The sequence below is a fragment of the Aegilops tauschii genome, chromosome 2, assembly GCF_002575655.3.
Source record: "Aegilops tauschii subsp. strangulata cultivar AL8/78 chromosome 2, Aet v6.0, whole genome shotgun sequence".
Taxonomy (NCBI): Eukaryota; Viridiplantae; Streptophyta; class Magnoliopsida; order Poales; family Poaceae; genus Aegilops; species Aegilops tauschii.
The window spans coordinates 321,093,392-321,116,982 of NC_053036.3; the positions used below are offsets into that span (position 1 = coordinate 321,093,392).

General features: G+C 43.1%; 1 protein-coding gene across 2 annotated transcripts; it reads right to left on the reverse strand.

The window, feature by feature from the left end:
* Positions 1-14,625: 14,625 nt before the first annotated feature.
* LOC109756860 (casein kinase II subunit alpha-2) lies at positions 14,626-19,266 on the reverse strand. Of its 2 annotated transcripts, XM_020315702.4 has the most exons (10): positions 18,961-19,265; positions 17,297-17,426; positions 17,027-17,221; positions 16,500-16,657; positions 16,040-16,130; positions 15,865-15,930; positions 15,516-15,598; positions 15,370-15,433; positions 15,209-15,277; positions 14,626-14,982 (listed from the first exon to the last, which is right to left on the reverse strand). In XM_020315702.4, exons 1-10 carry the CDS (start codon positions 19,044-19,046, stop codon positions 14,923-14,925), a joined length of 1,002 nt encoding a protein of 333 aa, XP_020171291.1. In that variant the 5' UTR covers positions 19,047-19,265; the 3' UTR covers positions 14,626-14,922. The 2 variants fall into 2 exon arrangements, with proteins under 2 accessions (XP_020171291.1, XP_020171290.1); XM_020315701.4 differs by having other exon boundaries at positions 17,027-17,426; positions 18,961-19,266.
* Positions 19,267-23,591: the final 4,325 nt, after the last annotated feature.

Below are 23,591 nucleotides of genomic sequence, written 5' to 3' on the forward strand. Positions count from 1 at the left end.
TTTATAAGCATTAAGATGCTATTTTATATTATTTTTGGGATTAACCTATTAACCTAGAGCATAGTGCCAATTTCTGTTTTTTCCTTGTTTTTGAGCTTCGCAGAAAAGGAATACCAAACGGAGTCCAAACGGAATAAAACCTTGGCAATGATTTTTCTTGGACTAGTAGACACCCAGGAGACTTGGAGTGCAAGTCAGAAGAGCCACGAGGCGACCACAAGGGTGGAGGGCGCACCCCCCTACCTTGTGGGCCCATCGGTGACCCCTCGGCCTAGATCTTGCTCCTATATATTCACATATATTCCCAAGCCACCAGAGGCATCCACAAAAACACTTTTCCACCGCCGCAACCTTCTGTACCAGTGAGATCGCATCTTGGGGCCTTTTCCGGCATCCTGCCGGAGGGGGATTCAATCATGGAGGGTTTCTACATCAACTCTATAGCCCTTCCGATGAATCGTGAGTAGTTTACATCAGACCTACGGGTCCATATCTAGTAGCTAGATGGCTTCTTCTCTCTCTTTGATTCTCAATACCATGTTCTCCTCGATGTTCTTGGAGATCTATCCGATGTAATCTTCTTTTGCGGTGTGTTTGTCGAGATTCGATGAACTGTGGATTTATGATCAGCTTATCTATGAATATTATTTGAATCTTCTCTAAATTATTTTATGCATGATTTTATATCTTTGTAATTCTCTTCGAACTATCGGTTTAGTTTGGCCAACTAGATTGGTTTTTCTTGCAATGGGAGAAGTGCTTAGCTTTGGGTACAATCTTGCGGTGTCCTTTCCCAGTGACAGTAGGGGCAGCAAGGCACGTATTGTATTGTTGCCATCGAGGATAAAAAGATGGGGTTCACATCATATTGCTTTATTTTGTTCTTCTACATCATCTCGTCTTACTTAATGCATTACTCTGTTCTTCATGAACTTAATACTCTAGATGCAGGCAGGAGCCAGTCGATGTGTGGAGTAATAGTAGTAGATGCAGGCAGGAGTCGGTCTACTTGACATGGATGTGATGCCTATATTGCATAATCATTGCCTTGGATATCGTCATAACTTTGCGCTTTTTTATCAATTGCTCGACAGTAATTTGTTCACCCACCGTATTATTTGCCTTCATGAGAGAAGCCTTTAGTGAAACCTATGGTCCCCAGGTCTATTTTCCATCATATAAGTTTCTGATCTACTATTTTGCAATCTTTTATTTTCAGATCTATAAACCAAAAACCCCAAAAATATTTACTTCATATTTTGTTTAGTTTCATCTATCTATCGAATCTCACTTTTGCAAGTGACCGTGAAGGGATTGACAACCCCTTTATCGCGTTGGTGTGCAAGTTGTTTGATTGTTTGTGCAGGTATTGGTGATTTGTGCGTTGTCTCCTACTAGATTGATACCTTGGTTCTCTAACTTAGGGAAATACTTATCTCTACTTTGCTGCATCACCCATTCCTCTTCAAGGGAAAAACCAACGCAAGCTCAAGAAGTAGCAGCCCTCTCAAGCAAACGTTAGAGAATCAACAAGTTTTGATGGCTAGGGAGAAAGATCGGGCGTAAATGAGCTTAGGGGCCACAATGGAGCTTGGGGGAAAAGAAGTAGGTCTTCTTGGGGAAGAAGACCTCCTTTATATAGTGGGGGGGAATCCAACTGTTATTCTGCCCACAAGTTGTGCTCAAGCGGGACTACCGCTCGGCTGAGTGGTACTACCGCCTAATACGAAAGTACAAGACCCAGCGGTAGTACAAAGGAAAAAGGGCGGTAGTACCGGACAAAGCGGTACTACCACGCCTACTTCTGCTCTACTTCCGCCAATTGTGGACAAGGTAAACAAGGGCATGGGCGGCGTGGATGAGTCCGCAGTAGAGGGGCCAGTAGTACCGCACCTGGCGGTACTACCGTTATGGCTACCGCTCCACAAGGAGCAGTACTACCACTACAAAAGGAGCGGTACTACCGCTAGATGTGAAACACCCGTAGCCTACTGTCGCCCCACTACCGCCGACGCAAAAAAGTTCATGCTGACCCAGCGGTATAGACCACAACAATGGAGAGCAGAAGTACCACAGGAGTTGTACTACCGCTGCCAGGCACGGTATTGCCGCTGCCCCGAGCGATACTACCGCTGGGGACAGCGGTACTACCGTTGGGGGTGCCACAAACAGCCCCAACAGAATAAGAGTTGGAACTCCAAGTTTTCGGGAGGGAAAGTGGGTGCAAGAGAATGTGTACGTGTTGATTCAACCCAAACCTTTCCAAAGCGGGCCCCGCTCAATAGTATGGATTTTCGATGACTCAAATACCACCGAAAAAAGAATCACCGGAAAATAGTTGTCTTCACTCTAAATCACCGAGGGGAATAAATCGTCTCGTGCCATATGATAGGTTATATAAAATGCTCAATGCACATGATTAGTCCACAAATCGCATTGTAATCAATCACAAAAACCACTAAGGCCTCGTTGATAGCAAGGGATTGGGGGGGTTGATGGGAGAGGATTTCAGATGATTTGGTGAATCCACCTCTTCCACCCAATCCCCTCAAATCCCTTTGAAACCCTCCAAACCCTTCCAAACACAATCCACTTCGTATAAAGTTGTTGTTTGGTAGGAGGGGTTTGCATACTGATATAAGATGTGCAAAAAAACTAAAAATGTAATCTTTACTAGTAGAGATAAGCAGAGTCAACAATTAAAATACTTCAGACAGCCACATATGTCACAACAAGCGACGCATCATCAGTCTAGGAGGCCATTGAGCAAGCAGACAGAAGGTCGGGAGCTGAAACTGAGTTATTATCTGTAGATATCGACACTTTCATCAGTTAACTTAAGCAGGGTACTTGTCAGAAACATCTCAGCAAGTTTATAGTCGTCATATGCAGCGATTTACAGAGAAATGCAAGCTTGCACAACAGATCCAACCAAAACAAAAGTAGCACAAACTGGATCATGGAAAGAACTGAAATAAGCGTTGTTGCTATTTCTCCAGATCATGAAAAGTGTGATCCCACACAAGTTACAAGGGGACATAGCACAAACAACTAACTACAGAGCGCCATCGATCTCATCCACCAAAGAAGACACAGGGACAGCCGAATTAGGCGGAGGTTTGACGGCCTTGGTGCCCTCGGAAAGCATCTAACTCTAGTCTGGAAAGCAGCAAATACTCGTAATAACTCTGCAGGAAAACATTGATCTTGATTCCACATAAAAAATCCAAAAATAGCAACATCATCAACACACACATCTACAAGTTGGAAACTGCACAACTCACATTAAGCCCCAGCAAAATACATGGGATTTCTTGTTGTATATATCCTGGCCTAAATACACATAATTCAATGTCTATTTTTGTGTAAAAGAATTCTGTATGTGATAAATTCTACTATAATATCTAATGTTTAGTGTGTAGGAAGTTAACTGATGACTGAAACGAACATCAGCATGATGCATTAGTCAGCATAGTAACAAGGTGCTTTGAGTAAGTCACTTTGAGTAAGAGTTGCACACATTTCATCATAAGTATTATAAATAGCAGAATTTCATCATTATTTCTAATCTGATGACACACATATTTCAAAATCAAAGAGACTTTTCCCTTGCATAAGCAACAACCATCAGGTATATTTCAAGGAATATTAAGAGCACAACAACGATCAGGTATATTTCAAGTGAATGATATTAAGAGCACAACAACGATCAGCTATATTTCAAGGAATTATATGAAATGGATCATCGGCCTAAAATCTTACTGTACATTATTAATGATCTGGAACAACAAACAATTTACTGACCTAAAGTCATAAGTAGCTTACCTTAGATACGTTGAGGCAACTCTGCAATTTCGCTCCGAAGAAACACAGCAGCACTCTCTTCATCTTCGGCGGCAGAATTGAGAAAAAGCTCACGGTATCTTCATCATCCTCGCTTCTCCTCTTCCTAATTAGATCAATAATCTCGGAGTTCATCTCGGCACTAAAACTAGAAAAAACAAGCAACAAATAAGAACTACATTTCATGGTTTACTTGACTTGAAGCAAATTATTAATAAGACATACACGCATAATAAGAGTACAGGAGCTATCGAGTAGGATATAGTACTTCAGTTAAGACTTTAGAAACAAGGTCTGAATTTCATATCATGAGGCCGGAATAATAAGACTACAAGAGCTATCAAGTAGGATATAGTACTTCGGTTAAGACATGATAGAAACAAGGTCAAGAGACCAAAAAGCTTGTGTATATTACCGAAGTTAGGCGTGACAACTGGATCCCAAGATGGAGGCAACTCGTTCACCCCAACAAGAATCCAAGCAGCAGGCCTCTGTCAACATAAGAACATACCAGCAGCATGTAAGATGACACACAATCATTCATATATACTATAGAACAAACATCCCTACTGCATTGCTCCACCAACACTCATGAAGAATTAACCAAAAGTACATCTTACTAGGGAAAAGGCCAGCTCTTCGGTCGGGGTTAAGGAGGCTGATGGTGGTGGAGCATGGAAGAGGCTGCAAGGTCTATGGAGGGAGAACAAGTTAGCAAGGTCCATTACATAGATTCAGTTCAATGTAGACTACAGCCAGAGGACTATTTGCTTCACCAAAAGTGCGCCGAAATCAGACTTGTAACTTGTAGTAGATAAATAGGGAGGCAAGCAAGTAGTCCAGATCTCTGATGTTGTTTAGGAAACAACTGACGATAAGAAATGAACAGCAGCTCTAGAACTTAAATCAAGAGCTAGACTAGAGTTAAATCTAGACCTACGTCAACGGTATTCAACGAAATCTTTAAAGGTTAAAACAACCGACGTCTTCAGAACTGAAACTTCCTAGAATACATTTGGACTTTCAGGGTGCTGATTGGTTTTAAGCTACCAATGATTTGTTTTTCAAATTGTTGAACAGCAACAGGCTTTATGCATCACACAAAGTTAGTCAAGACATGCAAGCTAACTAGCTACTGTATTTTCTTATGGACACCACTGACTTCTACACGTTCACAAACCAGAACAAGAGAGCACTTCCACCGAGCAATTACGATCAGCACACAGGAGCACTTGCTTCTGCACCTAATGCAACTACAAGAACCCATCTGAGTGATTCAGAAATCTGAAGCAGTGCATTACAACGAACGCTTAGTGTGAAGCAAATCATTACTCAGTGTTCTTACAACCAATAAGTGTCAAGGCATTGCTAATTGCTAATGGATAACAACGCTAATCTTCCAAAACAAGAACAAGCCATGGCAAACAAATCAGACGGTTTCCTCTTATTCCTTAGCACCTCGTTTATATGATAGTGTAACGCCCACGATGCGGCTATATCTCTCACGTGTCGAGGCACGACTTAGAGGCATAACCGCATTGTAGGTTTTGTCGCAAGAAGGGTCATCTTCACACAATCCCATGTAATGAACAAGAATGGGATAAAGAGAGTTGGCTTACAATCGCCACTTCACACAATACATAAATAAATTCATACATCATCCAAAATCCACACATAGACCGACTACGGTCAAATCCAAATGAAAAGAAGATAACCCCAAATGCTAGATCCCCGATCGTCCCAACTGGGCTCCACTACTGATCATCAGGAAACGAAACATAGTAACGACCACGGTCCTCATCGAACTCCCACGTGAACTCGGTTGCGTCACCTGCATAGGTATCCTCGGCACCTGCAACTGTTTTGGTAGAATCTGTGAGTCACGAGGACTCGGCAATCTCACATCCGCGAGATCAAGACTATTTAAGCTTATGGGTAGGAAAGGGGTAATGAGGTGGAGCTGCAGCAAGCACTAAGCAAAATATGGTGGCTAACATACGCAAATAAGAGCGGGAAGAGAAGCAACGCAACGGTCGTGAACTAGAAGTGATCCTGAAACTACTTACGTCAAACATAACCCAGAAACCGTGTTCACTTCCCGGACTCCGCCGAAAAGAGACCATCACGGTTACACACGCGGTTGATGCGTTTTAATTAAGTCAAGTGTCAAGTTCTCTACAACCGGACATTAACAAATTCCCATCTGCCACATAACCGTGGGCACGGCTCTCGAAAGTTTATACCCTGCAGGGGTGTCCCAACTTAGCCCATCACAAGCTCTCACGGTCAACGAAGGATATTCCTTCTCCCCGGAAGACCCGATCAGACTCGGAATCCCGGTTACAAGACATTTCGACAATGGTAAAACAAGACCAGCAAAGCCGCCCGAATGTGCCGACAAATCCTGATAGGAGCTGCACATATCTCGTTCTCAGGGCACACCGGATTGTCCAAACTTCCGGTAGGCGAGCCCAGAGTTGCCCCTGGTGGCCACCGGCGGCTGACAGGTTGGACCAACACTTAGAGGAGCACTGGCCCGGGGGTTTAAAATAAAGATGACCCTTGAGTCTGCAGAACCCAAGGGAAAAAGGCTTAGGTGGCAAATGTTAAAACCAAGGTTGGGCCTTGCTGGAGGAGTTTTATTCAAAGCGAACTGTCAAGGGAGTCCCATAAATCACCCAACCGCGTAAGGAACACAAAATCAAGGAACATAACACCGGTATGACGGAAACTAGGGCGGCAAGAGTGGAACAAAACACCAGGCATAAGGCCCAGCCTTCCACCCTTTACCAAGTATATAGATGCATTAATTAAATAAGAGATATTGTGATATCCCAACATATCCATGTTCCAATATGGAACAAACTTCATCTTCACCTGCAACTAGCAACGCTATAAGAGGGGCTGAGCAAAAGCGGTAACATAGCCAAACAACGGTTTGCTAGGAAGGATGGTTAGAGGCTTGACATGGAAATATGGGAGGCATGATATAGCAAGTGGTAGGTAGCGCGGCATAGCAATAGAGCGAACAACTAGCAAGCAAAGATAGAAGTGATTTCGAGGGTATGGTCATCTTGCCTGAAATCCCGCTAGGAAGAAGAACGAGTCCATGAAGAAGACAAACGGACGTAGTCGAACGAATCCTCACAACTCCGGAACGAAACCGAAGCTAACGAGAGAAGCAAACCGGAAAGAAGCAAACAACATGGTAAACACACAAGCATAAACATGGCATGATGCACAATCAGGTATGATGCATGTCCGGTTTAAGTAGGCATGGCATGGCAAAGTGCACAAACAATACTACAAATTAAGTGGAGCTTAATATGCAACGAGTTGCATATTGACGAAACACCACATTCAAGTTATTTAGTTCGCTTTCGTTTATGTACCCAACAATGTTAAATGTTGATTAACATCGCAAGAGGTGAAGCATAAGTAAACTAACTATTTAGGCAAGTTTAAATGAGGCCGGAACACCAAACAATAATTCCGGAAAATCCTCATATGCATATTTTAGATTTGGTACTGTTCTGTCCTAAAGCATATTTTAGAGTTGTTAAACATCAAAATAAAGTGAACCAAGTTACTCTATGCATTTTTCCACGCCATTTACATATAAAGTTTATTTAAAATGGAGCTACGGTTAATTAGTTATGAAATAAATCATTTTAACATGGCATTTATGCAAAATAATGCAAACAACAATTTAAACATTTTTAACATGGATGAGAGTTGGAAAATATGAAACTAGACAAAATTCTAAGCATTTTACATGTTTAAAACATTTTAATCCGATGCATGGTTGTTGAGTTATTATATGCATGAACATGAGGGTGCAATCTATAAATATGCAGTTTACTGGATAATTAGATAAATTCGCAGCAAGGGAAAAAAACATGCACGGGCCAAAACTGATGGATCTGGGCTGCTCACCACGGGCTGAGGCCCGACTGGAAGCAGAGGAGGCCTGGCGCTGGCTGCGGGCCACGCAGGCAGATCGGGGCGAGGCAGGGCGTAGTCAACGCGCTCGGGACCGCTGACCCCATCGATGCAGGCGCGTGGCTGGAGACGAACGGGGCCGCCTATAGGGGAAGCAGGGCTCGAAGAAGGTCGGCTTGGCGTCCATGGCAGCAGGGGGACTCGGGAACGGCGGGAATCGAGCGCGGAGGAGGCCAGAAGGCGCGGGGACGGCGGATCCAGGCAGCGAGGCAGCAACCCGGCGAGATCCAAGGCGAGGCAGGGGGTCGGTGGCCATGGTGGTTTCCTGTACAGAGAGAGTCGAGAGGGAGTTGAGGACGCATAGAAGAAAAGAAGGAAGGAAGGAGGAGAAGGACGGCGCGCGAGGGACCAGCCTGGAGGTCGCCGGCAGGGCGGGCTCACTGGCACGACGCGAGGAGGCTCGGGAGGCCCTCTCCATGGGTGCTCGGGCGAAGGAGCTCCGGTGGTGAGGCAGATCAGCAAGAGGAGACAGGCACGCGGGGAGAGGGACTCGGGCTGCAGGAGAGGTCCGGCGGGGCAGCGCGTGGAGGAGGGCAGGGGCATGGCTGAAGTCCCGGTGGCGACTTTGGCGAGGTTGTTGTTGCTGTTGCTAGGACAGCAGGGGCACAAGGCCATGGGCGCTCGTGTTCATGGAGGCAGGGAAGCTTGGGGCCTCGGACAAGAGCTCCTGGATCGAGGGATCAACAATGTTGGATCGATGGATTGATTGGGTGGTTCGGTGGGAATCGAGGAGGGACAGGGGAGGCGCTGGATCGAGCGAGCTGGAGGGCGAGGGGATCTGGAGGCTGTAGGTGGCGAGCGATGGTTGGGGAGGGATGGATCCCGATGGGGATTTGGTGGAGTGGCGGCGCGGCTGAGAGGATGGGACAGGTCCCTAGATTTTAGGGTTGTCCACTATTTATACTGCAATGAGATTAGGGTAGGGGCTATCACGTCCCTACGATCGTAATCGGACGGCTGGGAAAATATAGGTTAGGATGTCCAATTAAGAAAATGGAGATGTTTTATAGATGTTTGGGGATGATCCGGACCCAACGGTGATGACTGAGCGGATCGGGTTCGGGACAGGTTTCGGACGCACGCGAGAAGGGGTTTTGTGCACTGTGCAGAGAGGTTAGGAAGCCAGGCAAGAGGGAAACAAAATCTGGTTGGTCTCGGGGCGGTCAGCGAAAGCAAGGGGGGACGCGGGAACTATGAGCGGATGCAAGTTTTATGAAAACATGCGGATGCAATGCGATGATGACATGATGAAATGCAACAACAACAAAATAAAACACACGATGGCAACGAAGAACATTGAAGGCTTCTGGAGCATCGGTCTCGGGGCGTTACAGATAGCACCAATTGTCAGCGACAAAATAGGTAATTAAAACAGAACTGCAGAACACTGGGTTCTGCACAAACTGATGCAGCAAAAACCTATGCGAGGGCCATAAATTTTAAGCACAATCACATAGCTGATCATATGAATTCAAACACCTAGCATTAATTTAAAGCATAGTGGAAATCACTAAAATAGAACCAACAACACAAGTTCTTTTCTAAATTTTCATTTGCCAAAAGAATCACCAGACATAATTCAGTTCTTGCAACCAATGAACCAACAAAGCATTGGCACCGATTCGGCAGTTCACATCAAGCATTACCACTACTACTTGCAGATAACCACATCAAGCATTACCACTACTTGCAGTTCACATCAAGATTCAGAGTTGATAGTGAACCACTAAACCAACAGTAACCTGCTACTAGATACAGGGGACACAATCTAAGAGGAGGCGAACTTGGTGACGGCTTTGGTGCCCTCGGAGACGTCGTGCTTGGCGAGCTCGCCGGGGAGGATGAGGCGGCAACCATGGCTGGGCAGATGGAAGAACCCTAGACAACGAGGGGAAAGGAGGGGAGGTGAGGCGAGGGCTTACCACCAAGGAGAAGGCCAGTATGGCAAAGGAGGTACGCCAGCGTAGAGATGTCGTTCGACGGCGTGTTGAGGAGGAGTCGGGCGGCGGCGCGGTGAGCAGGCGGCGGCGGCGCAGTGTCGTTCCTCCCAAATCCGCAAGGCCCCCCTCGAGGGTTCTGAACCATGTGGAAAGGAGGGGGTTGGGCCGTCGAAATCCTGCATACCAAATGGGCCCTAAGGGTAAAATATGCCATAACACCAATCCTACATATACAAGGGATGCATACAAGGTGAAAGTCGAGATCCCAACTTAATGGAAATATTGATATTGAAGGGTGCCTTGATCGGTTATATAAAGTGGAGACTTTCTTTAAGGTCATAGAGGTTCCGAAAGATTATAGAGTTCCTTTGGTCACTTACAAGATGAAAGGAGGAGCCGGTGCATGGTGGCACCGTGTTCAAGAAGAGCGCGGGCTGAGAGGAGAACCTCGTGTGAGAACTTGGCGGCAAATGCAGTGTCTTTTGAAAGGGAGATTTTTACCCGCTGATTATGACCAGATCCTATTTATACAATTTCAAAATTGTGTTCGAGGGAATAGGACTATTTCAGATTACACGGAGGAGTTTCTAAGGCTACAAGTGAGGTGCAACCTTGCTGAAATTGAAGGTCAATAAGTTGCAAGGTACATCAATGATCTCAATGATGCTATTCAAGATCGATTGATGATGCAAAAAAATCTAGTCCATTGATAAAGCACAAGCTCTAGCCTTAAAGTCCGAGAGGTTTGTGGGGCAAGAAAGACAAATAAGGCTCTATATCCTCCATATCCTCATACCGAAGGCTCGTTTAGGAGCCACACTAATAGAGTGGTAGAGAATACTGCTCTAACAAAGCCAAACCGACCCATCTGAAAGCAAACTAGAGGCTAGGGTAAGGTAAATGAAGGCCCAAAGAGCTATAAATGTGGTGAAGAGGGACACATATGCAGCGGTTGCGCGCGAAGAAAATTTGTTAACACAACTATCCATGATGGTGAAGACAATGAGGAAGAATACGAATCTGAAGATGTAGATAGACAAGAGGTTTGTCAAGAAGAAGGTGAAGAGGTGGTTTGTGTGATTCAGCATCTCCTATATTCCACACCAGAACCCGACGGCACACAATGGAAGAAAATATTTGAGAGCAAATGCACGATGAATGGCAAGGTATGCAAATTAGTGATTGATAATTGCAGCTGCGAAAATCTTATTTCCTGGAAGTTAGTGAACCATTCAAAGGTTGAAACTCATGATCATCCAAACCCCTACAATATTGGATGGATCAATAAATAAGTGAATATGAGGCTTACCAAACAATGCAACTTGCCACTTTCTTTGGGTAAGCATTATCGCTCAAATGTGTTGTGTGACATACTTGATATGGACGCCAACCATGTTTTTCTTGGGAGACCTTGGCAATTTGATGTGGATACTACACACAAGGGCAAGAAAAATTCTTACTCTTTCATTTGGAACAACGGAAAGATCATTATTCTACTAAACAAAACTGATGGTAATATCTCAAAGGAGGGAAAAGTATGTTAACTATCTCCCACACCTCTAATGAGTTTATGGAAGACTTAAAGGAGGCAGATTTGTGTGATGCACTTATTTTAAAGGAGAAGAGCAACCCGACTATTGAAATTCCAACAAAGGTATGTGGCTTATTAGCAGAATTTCATGACATACTTGGAGCCTGCCAACGATGAGAGGAACTCAACATAGAATCGACTTAATCCCTGGAGCAAGCCTTCCTAATCTTCCAAACTATCAAATAAGTCCAAAAGAGCATGATATATTGAAGGAGAAAGCGGAGGAATTGCTGCAAAGGGGGCACATTTGAGAAAGTATTAGCCTATGTGTTGTACCAGCCCTGCTCACGCCAAAGAAAGATGTATCTTGGCGCATGTGTGCAGATAGTAGAGCCATTAACAAGATCACCGTAAGTTATAGATTCCTTATTCCCCATCTGGATGATATGTAGGATCAGGTTAGTGGAGCAAGAGTGTTCGCAAAGCTAGATTTAAGAAGCGGATATCATCAAATTTGTATCAGTCCCGGGGATGAATGGAAAGCAACCTTCAAGACAAAGGAAGGGTTTTTTGAATGGCTAGTCTTGCCATCTGGACTCTCAAATGCGCCAAGTACCTTTATGCACTTGATGAATCAAGTCATTCGGCCCTTCTTATCCCATTTTAGTGTGGTGTATTTTGATGACATCTTGATCTATAGCAAGGATGAGGATGAACACTTTGACCACATTCGGAAGGTGCTACAAGTATTAAGGGAAATGATCTCTATGTCAACTTGAAGAAATGTGTTTTCCTGCAAACACAACTTATTTTCCTATGATTCGTCATAACATGCAACGGTATTCGTGTTGACGACTCTAAGGTTGAAGCAATCCAAGAATGGCCAACTCCGAAGAACATTTCTGAGGTAAGAAGTTTTCATGGACTTACAACTTTCTATATGCGATTTGTAAAGAATTTCAGCACTGATTATCGAGTGTTTGAAGAAAGAAAAGTTCCAAAGGACAGAAATGACTGAAGGTAGTTTCAGTGAGATCAAGCAAAACCTCTCACAAGCTCCTGTCTTGGTGCTACCTGATTTCAACAAGAATTTTGAGTTGGGGTGTGATGCAAGTGGAGTAGGCATTGGAGCTGATCTATCTCAAGAAAGGAAGCCCATTGTTGTCTTCAGTGAGAATTAAGCGAAAAAAGGCAGAGATGGGGTACTTACCAGCAAGAATTGTATGCCGTTTTCAGAGCTTTGAAAACTTGGGAAGTCTATTTGCTGCCTAAAGAGTTCATTGTTTATAGTGACCGTCAATCCTTAAAGCATTTTAGAAACCAAAAGCATGTTGATCACGTGCTAGCAAGATGGGCGGCATATCTCAAGAGGTTTAACTATCTCACCGTGCATAAATCTGGAACAACTAACCGAGTGGCTGATGCTTTGAATCATCGTGCATGCCCCTTGACTTCTTTTGAGGCTGAACTTCCATGCATGGATCAAATAAAGGAGTTGTATGGGGATGACGAAGACTTTGGACATGTTTGGGTAAAGCACATTAGGCGCCAACTATTAAGTGATGATTATTTGATGCAGGATGGCTATCTCTTAAAAAATGATCGTCTGTGAATCCCAAGGAGTTCTCTGCATGACAAACTAATTACAGAGCTCCATTCAAGTGATCTTAGTGGCCATGTTAGACAGGAAAAGACTGACGCTAACCTGGAAGCTCGTTCCTTTTGGCCACAACTAAAGAGAGATGCTGAAAAGTTTGTTCAGTGATGCCCCATAGGTCAAACCTGCAAAGGCCAAGTTCAAAACACAGGGTTATACATGCCTTTGCATGTTCCTGTTGCTCCATGGGAGGACATCTCTATGGACTCCACCAAGAACAAGACAAGGGAGTGATGTCGTGTTTGTGGTCATGGATAGATTCTCTAAAATGGCTCATTTCATCCCATGTCGCAAGACAACGGATGCTCATCATGTGGCATACCTATTCTTTCGAGAAGTGGTCAGAATTCATGGAGTTCCAAGGACAATCGTCTCAGACCGTGATAGCAAGTTTCTTGTTGCATTTTGGATCACTTTGTGTAAGCAATTCAACACTGAATTAAAATTTTCTAGCACTACTCATCCACAAATAGATGGACAAACGAAAGTGGTAAACAATTTTTTTTGGTAATCTAATCCGTTGCATCTGCGGAGAAAGAAAGGGACAATGGGATTTGGCTTTATCTCTTGCAGAGTTCTCCTACAATAACTCCAAGCATAGATTCACAGTAAGGAGTCCTTTTCCATTATCTACACTAAAGTTCCAATACATGTGGTGGACCTGATGAAGCTACCATCAAGGGGAAACTCAAAATCAGCATTGTACTTTGTTGATAATTACACTGAGTTATTTGAAGAGATTTGTGATGTTTTGGTGGACAAAATCGGAAATATAAACAATTTGTTGACCGCAAAAGGAGACTGGAATCATTCCAAGTCGGTGATAAGGTGATGGTTTACCGCCGAAAAGAGAGGTTGCCTTTAGGTGTTAAAGGGAAGTTTAGGCGGCGAAAGTATGGCCCTTCTCTATTATGAGGAAGATAAATGATAATGCTCATGTGATAGATCTTCCAAGTGACATGGGTATACTCAACATTTTCAACATTGCGGACTTGACTCTCTACCATTCAGAAAAAGCACTCTACGAAAAGATAAGGTCGACTTCCATACAACCAGAGAAAAATGATGAGGAACAATAGGTGACGAAAATAAAAATAAAATCATATGTCAAATATGTTTTGCTACTTCTAGATACTTCTATTGTAGTCTAGTATTTCTTTTATTTTATTTTCTCAACCATACTTGCTGTTTTTTAGAGTCTTCTAGCTAGTAGAATGATGAATCTTAAATAATGTTTTCTAAAGTGTTCTACCTATAAGTAGAAGTATGTGAAGGCTTCTCACGGCCCTAAAAATAAAGGTCTTCACCTCTAGTTTATAACGAGACTATATACCCTAGCCGCAAAAAAAAAGACTACATACCCCACTATCTATTATAGAACTTGGTGTTCTCATTTAAGATTTGGCCCTGCTCCCATTTCTAAAGCGATATCTAGCACAGTACATTAAAGTTGTTCCTTCAACACTCACTATAACAGTAAGGTGGAGTTGCTCCTCCACAACCTTGTGCTACTTCATGATCTTGTGGAAGAAAAGGACCAGTTTACAGGAGCCTCTCGAGTTGATTTTTTATTAGAAATGATGGATCCCAATAGGAAAGGAGTTGGACGGCTCATCAAAATAACAAGCTAATAATCCAGTGACTAAACAGAATTTTGAATCCAAAGCAATTTACCAAAGATATTCTTTACAAGCAGAGTCGTACAATGTTACCAAACACGTTACATGAAAAGTGTGTTGCGAAGTTTCAATCAATCTGGTTTCCATACACAAACAACAGGAGCAAATCACAGTTCTTTTCCGCCTCGTCGATGAGGCACACACCACACAGGCTCTTACCTTTCCCAGCTGACCCAACCATTATCGAGTCATAATACATGACAAAGTCACTACAAGGATGCGGCTTCGTCAAGTGCTGCTCGTTCAATATCAGCAACAGTCTTGCTATTGCTATTGCGCACGAGTCCTGCTGTTTTCGGCAGCCCTCACCTGGAGGAAGTATGGATGTGCCTGCATTACACCTTTAAAATTAGAACAGCAACCATTGTAACTCCAAACATGACATCCTCTAAGCAACCGCACTAATCAATCTATCCACAAACCAAATGCTCAAACACATCATGCAGCACCAAGGAGCTGGAGATGAGAAAAGAAAGTATAATTGCATGGTCAAATGGACATTAAGCACGATTGGCTGGGAGCCACTGAACAACCAGTCGAAAACAGCAAGACTTACCATAGCTTCACGTGCAGTAAGCCTATCCTGGTGATCATAGCGCAGAAGCTTATCAAGGAAATCTATGGCCTAAAATGGAGAGGAAAAGGCCTCGTTGAGAAACCAGGAACAGGTTACTGCTAGTAAAGTATACTTGAGATATATATGTATTTTTGACAGACCTCAGGGGATACTAGATGCTGGTTGTCTGCATTGATAAACTTTGACCAGGGTTTTCTGCTGTGCCTGGGTGTGGAAATTATAGAAACTGTAAATTAGATGACAAATAGAGATCTTGCATCAAAATGACTGCTGGGTGGCAATATACCTTCCAACAAGGGCTTCAAGCTGAGGGTCAAGCTCAATTCTGTACTTGTTCAAATAAGCATTTAGCCCATCTGTTCCAAGTACCTGTGAATACAGGGGTGTGGTCAGACTTTAGCGCTCATGTCAAGTTCAAACAGGACTACACAGCTAGAGTAAAGCTAGTAATTACATGTGAGCATGAACTCTATGCCAAATAACTTATTTGCACAGAGTAACCACTCAGTCACTAAGGTAAATAATAGCAAATGATATATGGCAACTCTAAAGAATATCAGATGCCACCAAAACTAACCCTTTTATCAGTTATAACTATCTTTACAAAGAATAAAAGGAATAAACTGAATAAGCACCTTTGCAATTTTAACAAGTTGGTCATGGTTGTCATGGCCATAGAAAAATGGTTCCTTGCGGAATATCTGCAACCAACAATACATGATTCATAAGATCATCAACAGTTGAACAAAAAGTCTGAGATACAAAAGAAAGCTATGAATAATATCAACTGTACTATCATGGCGGTCATACCATTCCAGCAAACATGCAGCCAAGACTCCACATGTCCAAAGAGTAGTCGTAATCTTGCAAGTCAACAAGAAGCTCAGGTCCCTTGAAGTACCTAAATCCCAGTGAAAAAGAAAATGTCAGCAAATATTTTGAAAATGATCATATGGAAATATTTGGAATATGCAAGTTACATAATGGAGCATTAACTACTGTACGAAGCAAATCATTCACCACATCACTCATTCTGTTCATGTGTATTATGACGTTGAGATTTCTACAAATGAAAACAAATATTACCAAAAGAAATACCCTTTCCACATAAACTGTTGATTTAAATAAACTAAATTTTGGCTGTGTATTGCCTCACAAGTGACCAGAAGAAGACCAATTGTTGGGAAGTGCACAAGCAAATAAGGTTATTTGGTATCAATAAGTAGGTTTAAGATAATTAAATAGCAACAACGTATTTCTATGTACCTACCTTGATGCAACACGAACGTTATACTCCTTTCCAGGATGGTAGAATTCAGCAAGGCCCCAGTCTATTAACCGGAGTTTTCGAAGCTCATGATCTATCATAACATTGTGAGGCTTCACATCTCGGTGCATAATGCCTTGTGAATGGCAGTAATCCAAAGCCTGCACATGAAAATGGAAACTGTGATAAATCATAACTAGAATATAGGATACGAAACATCTAGGTCCAGCAATCAAATTAACAGCAACTTGTCTTGGTCTCCTCAAAAGAGGAAAAACGCTGACTGGTCCGGTTGCTTGTTAGCATTGATAAGGGATTATTCATCCCTTACTATCACAAATATCATCCACGAACACAAGAAAGGGTCCTAGGAAATGAGTCTAGCCAGATGTTCAAACTAGACAGTTACACATGTAAGTATTTAATGTATCTTCAAGGCTTTATAAGAAGAGCAAAAAAAGTTATAGATGTTTTAACAATCAGTGTTCTTGGCAATATTACATCAACAGAAACTTGGGAAAGATTCATACCTTCAGTAACTCATAGATATAGTAGCGAATGTCATAATCTGTCAATGTCGGATATAGCACTTTGAAATCTGTGTTATTGATGTATTCAAAGATCAAGCTTGGTGTTTTTGAATGCTGATCCCTGACAATATCAAGCAGCTTCACAATATTTGGACCTCCACAGAGATTCTGTAGTATTTTGATCTCTCTTTTGATCTGGATAAGCATGACAAACGTGAAAAAACTAAAATCATAGTTAAACCGTGACCATATAAGGCACAGATAAGTTACCTTCTTCTTCTTCACAGGCTTCAGGATCTTAATAACACATTTCTCATTATTGTTGACGTTGATACCTTCAAAGACTTCACTGTATTTGCCCCTTCCAACTTTCCGCACAACTTCATAGTCATCCTGCTCACTGATTGAAAAACATCATAACAGTCAGAACTCGTCGCTGGATGTACTGGTCCATTAGGACATTCTGTAATTTAACAATCACATGATATCTTTGAGAGGGACCAGAAGTAACAAATAACCACACCATTCAAACCAAATGGTAAGTGTATTATCCTTGTGGGGGCAGGGATACTTGCAGCTGGCATGCTAAAAGTAATCAGTTTTGATTGTTCCAGGCATAGGATTTTCTTTTCCTGTTTGTATGATGGAGAACGAAGAGAAAACACCTAACTATTTTAAAGAGATCTCATGACACTTTTGGGGTATTGTTACATCAAAATAAATGAGTACATATATTTTCGTGCAAGACAAAGGTCAAATTACCCAACTTCTACAAACTGATGCTTCATACTTGAGTTCTATCCTTTTTCATTATATAAAAATAAGAGGGCAATAAAACCCCATGTCAAGCTCAAGGGAGGACAAAAAAATGTCTGGGTCCCAATGAGAAGTTACACAAAGGCGTAGCTTGTTACAATTTCAAATATAGTTGCATATCACTGTATTTATTACACATATACTAATTTACAAATCAAGGTACTCCAACAGCGTAGATAGTTCAGTGGAGCCTTATTTATCTCATGTTGCTGAGCAGAATTATCAATTCAACAGAAACAGAACAGGAGTAAATTCTCGTCAGCATAGGCCTTAATGTAAATGTGGTTTTTACTTGGAACAGCTGCTTTGAGATTAAAAATAGGCATGATATGATAATTTTTGGAAAATACAACCATATATTATCTGAAAAACTAGTGCTAACACGAAATAATCAGTCCAGCTCAATCAACAAAGTGTGACACTAATAGAGCAGCACACTTTCCAAGAAGGGGAAAACACACGAACTAGCAACTGTTCAAAACAATAAAATTAGAACATATAGAGGTCATGGACAGTGTTCGTTCCACTTGGGTGCTGGTGTTGTAGTCCAAGGCAGGTTCAAGTGCCCAATTTGCCAATTCAGCAAAATATTTGGACAGGGAGAATATTGCTGGTAAATGAGCGCGGGTGACAGAATCTGACATTTGGATTCGGGTGCTCAATTTGTGGAAAGTTAATGAAAGTCCACTAAAGATGTACAAAACTATGAATAATCTGCCAAAGTCCACGTAAGATGTACAGACGCATAATTTCGTACTGAACTACCAAAAGTATCACGAAACAATGAGATCGAGTAAGTGACTACTGAAGTCGGATATATTGTAGCGAAGCAATCAAGCAACTGCCGGAATTATCTGAGCAAGCACATCTGGCAACTCCCTCTCTCAATCTACAACACGCGGGCCCTCTCTAACCGCACGGCACAGTCACGCTCGTGCCTGACAAGACCTCCGAAGACGCATCGAGAAGTCGAAGCGCCATTGTATGTAGTCCCTGAACTGCCTCGCAACGAACAGACGAAAAGGATCCACGACACGCAGATGCGCCACGGGAACGAAAAGGAAAAAAAAAGAACTTGAGAGTTAGGGCGAGGTTGGCTACGGGCGGATTCGACTCACCCCCACTGGACGGCGAGGGCCTCATAATCCCAGTACTCCTTGGGGCGCACCACGTTAACGTCGGCGTAGACCCTGGCCTTTGACATGGCTGAAGACGATCCGGATCCCGCGGGCGGGCGACGGATCAGAGAGATGGGAGGGCTCGGAGGAGTTTGGTGCTTTCTCGGCGGCGCGTCCGTCAAGCGGACATCGCCGGCGGCGAGATGGCGCTAGGGTTTCAACAAGTACGATTGGTTTTCCTGAGAAACATGTTTTTGGGGATATTGTTTTGGGGATGTAGGTGGGGGGCGTGGGAGAAGCGCGGTAAGTGCAACTGACAGGTGGGTCCATGGGGTGCGCGAAAGGAGCTCGTGTTGGGACCCAACTGGCAGGTGTATCGTGGGCCCAATCCGAGGTAAGTGTCAAAAAAAGCTCTTATATATTAATAAGGCACCTTCAAGACGGACCACAAACCACCCCATCCGTCCGGACAGCACTGTCCGGACCGTGGGAGACATCCAACATGGGGCTGTATTGGTCCACGGGGCGATCCGGACGCAGTTTTTATCGCAAAACGGAGACAAAAGTGAGGAAGCTTTGCGGGAGTCCCGACGCGCGAAACATAGGAATCCGACCCCAGGCCCACCCAAAACATTTCCGGACCCCGCGACTCCATCATCCTCATTTTCTCTCATGCCTTCTTTCTCTCTTGTCGTCGCTGCCGCTCCACCACCCCTGCCACCATGCCACACCCCTGTCGGAAATCTGCGTCTCCGTCACCTTCAACGCTCCGACAGGCCTCCACCCCGCTTCTCCTCCGTCTTCGTTCAACCCCTGTCCTCCGACCGCCCCGCCAGGTACCATCCGCTACTGTTATTCTCACCATGCCCGACAACTGTTTGATGTATCGCCGGAGCTGAAAACAGGTGTCCCTTCTTCTTTCTAGCAATGGATTCCGATTTGGAGTACATATACGAGAAGTGTGTTAAGTCGTTCAATGGCTCGTCAGACGAGGAGTACACCGATGAGACAGCGATTATGCAAGTGGTCCTTTAAGACACGGAGCGTGCGGAGGAGCATGTTCTCAATTTCAAGAGCTCGATCAAGGGTCATCGAGTGCTCAGCTGCAACACGGTGCGCGGCCATTTGACACTGATGGCCGACTACTTTGTCCCTGATGTCTGGTCCTACGATGACTACATCGTGAAGAAGAACGCCATGGAAAGATTGGCTTCTCTGGTTACCAGAAGTGCATGGTCGCACTCCGGATGCTTGCATATGGCACGACCACTGATTCGTGGGACGAGTAGCTACGGATTTCTGAGAGCACATGCGGAGATGCCATTGTCAGGTTTGCAACTGCCTTGGTCGAGGTGTTCGGACCTCAGTACCTGAGAGAAACAATGGTGGCAAACGCCGAGAGGCTCCTTGCAATCTCAGAAGCAAGAGGGTGGCCAGGTTTGCTTGGATCTCTTGACTGCATGCATTGAAAATGGAAGAACTGTCCGAAGGCTTTACATGGGCAATATTAGGGTCATGTTAACAATCCCACCATCATTCTTGAAGTACTTGCATCACATGATCTTTGGATTTGGCACGCTTTCTTTGGCATGCCCGGGTCTAACAATGCACTGGTACAGCGAGCTGCTATACAAACGGTTTTTAGCCCCTTTCTGCGACAGCATTTTAAACCGTCGCCTAGTGAGTGTGGGCGATATGGGGTCCTTCCCACACGACCCAGAAACCGTCGGGGATAGGTAGTAGGAATGCATACGTTTTGCATAACTAAGCGTATGCGATGCAGGCATCTATCCCAAACGCGTTCTTCACACAATTGTTTGTGATATATCAAATATCCCAAACGCTCCATCTTTGCTACTCGTGTGTGCTGGCATTACCATTGCACGCGCTATTATGTGGTGCAACATTTACGATGCGCACTCCGTCACAAACAGTTCATGATTGCCAAGCGTGTGCGATCAGGAGACTATCACACATATTCACTTCTCCCGAACCGTATGAGATCTGTAATTAAGAAGATTACCTAATCATCGTATGAGTGTCGGATAGGATTACGAAACGTCGAACCGTCGTAGTAGTGTCGTACGGGATAACTATCGCACACGCTATTATGTGGTGCAACGTTTACGATGCCTACGACATCCCAAACAGTTCCTGATTGTAAACCGTGTACGATAAGGCGACTATCACAAACATTTAGTTTGCTCGCACCGTTTGTGATATTGTCTGACATCACACACGCTTCTCAAACGACAACTGTGTGCATGGTCGCACACGTTTCCTCTCTGCAAACCATCTCGAAAGTACATGTATATCACACACGTTTGTGCTTTACAGACTGTGTGCGTCGTAACGACCTGTAGAGCATATTTCGACCCTAACTAAATCGCTGCTATTTAAAATTGTACCGAATTTGAATTTGAAAGTTGGCTATAACTTTATTCATATCCATCAGGTTAAACAACCAATGCATTATTCGATTCACAGATACACATGTTCAAGAATTACATAAGCACCAAATAAAGAATGATGAACTAGGGTTGTATACTTGTACTATTAAACACGGTAAAGAAAGATGCAAAAGACATTCTGGTTGCTGAACAAGGTGAAGCGGGCATATGCCCGTATTGTGCTCTCCTCCATGCAGAAGGCACGCATGACTCAGTCCAACCCCTTGTGATGGTCGACCGCCTATCCTTCACTGTCTTCATGTCTCATGAGGACATCTAGATAATCATTGTGTTGTGGTAGAAATACTTTAACCTTTGCTTGCCCACCAATTATGTAGTTGAGAGGTAGTCTTGAGTAAACTGCTTCGAGAACCACTGCAAAGGAAAAAGATTCATACATTGTCATCTAAAACAACTCATTATGGGCAGTAAAAAGAAGGCTACAGAGTTCTTATTTACCTTGTTGCGGTTCACTATTGTCTTGCATAAAGTGTAAACAAATAGTTCGATTGACATCTTTTGACCCATTTTAATAACAATGTTTATCAGTTCCTCTCTTGAAGTTGGTTCATGAATATCTCATTGCCCCATACGCAGAAAGGGCCGAAGCACGGATCTTTACCAATGACATGTACCTAAAAGCACCAAGTTAACATTAGAAGCTAAACAACATTGCAATATGGTGTAGTACAACACTCCCTCCGTCCCATTATATAAGATCTTATAGCATCCAATATATTCACGGCGTGGATGAATAAACATCTTATATTATGGGGCGAAGGGAGTTTATTACATTTCTACAAATATCAGCCAATTAACTACAGTTAACGGCTGCTGTGTTGTTGGTGTTCTTGCTGCTCTTCTATGTATATCTAGACATCATCAGAACATTAAGGTAACACTCTTGGTTTGAGACTACGTTTGCCAAAGGTTGCCACACCTAAGCTTAGGCAAGTTTGACCAACTTAGGTGTGTGTTTGGTTCAAGCCACACTATGTTCCCACATCACATGCACTCAAAAAGTGTGACAAGATTCTCTTAGGCGTGCCAACTTGTGGCTCTCGTTTTGAAGAACTAACCCGTTGGCAAGTTTGACAACATTGTATGGTAATGTGTGGCACTCCTAGGCTTAGAACCAAAAAACCCTTCCTTGTTGTTGTGTGGCCTAGGATTGCATATTTAGTCATTCAGTACAATGCATCTTGCTATGTAGCCTCAGATATGTTAGGTATGGCCCTAGTTAACCTACCGATAAATGGGTTATACATATATTCAGATAAATGTCCGATTGAACGATTAATCCCTCATCAACCCTCGACCTATATGGTACCCACTACCAATATCCTGAACAATGAGTATAAGCCATGGGATGAAACTAACCTCGATGGTAAACAGCAGATGTTTCCAATATTGTCATGTGCATGCTAAGCACAACAGGCTAAACATCAACCAAATATATCCATGGTAGAGAACATAATCTCCGAATGATAGCTTCATGGTGAAGGTTTAAGCACGCTAGTTAAGAAAAAAAGAAGTGGAAAGGTGTGTTATTAACTACAACAGGCCTAATATTTAAAAACAAGCAAACATAGTCATTCAAACTTGTATTGTGCAGGTTTAAGTACACTAGTTATTGTTAAATCAAATGGAAAGGCGTGTTAAATACTCCCTTCGGTCCTTTTTACTCTGCATATAAGAATTGTCTGAAGTCAAACTTCATAAAGCTTGACCTTATTTATATGAAAAAATATCAACATCTACCATGCTAAAGTTATACAATATGAAAATTTAAGTCATGACACATCTAATGATATTGATTTCATATTGTAAATGTTGGTATTTTTTCTATAAAGTTGGTCAAACTTTACGAGGCTTGACTTTAGACAAATCTTATATGCGAACTAAAAAGGGCCGGAGGGAGTACAACATGCTTAACAACAACCAAATATAGTCATTCATAGAGCTATTGTTAAAATTGGTATTGATGAAGTTGAACTGCACCGTTCATACTAGCACACATAGAACATCACATTGTGAATAGCTAAAATAAACAAGGCATACTACAAACAACCAAAGATGGCAATTGAAACTGGACATATGCTAACTACAAACAACCGAACAACCAAAAACCATAGAAATAAACATGGTGTAATGCAAACAACCAAATATAGCAATAAATAT

Bases quoted from the DNA above. Each gene is read 5' to 3' on its own strand.
- LOC109756860 (XM_020315701.4), bottom strand. From the start codon at position 19,046: ATGTCAAAGGCCAGGGTCTACGCCGACGTTAACGTGGTGCGCCCCAAG. The intron at 15,434-15,515 runs GTATATTGCCAC...TTCCACACCCAG, and splicing joins CTTGAAGCCCTTGTTGGAAG to GCACAGCAGAAAACCCTGGT. The intron at 14,983-15,208 runs GTAAGTCTTGCT...GGTGTAATGCAG, and splicing joins TTACTGCACGTGAAGCTATG to GCACATCCATACTTCCTCCA.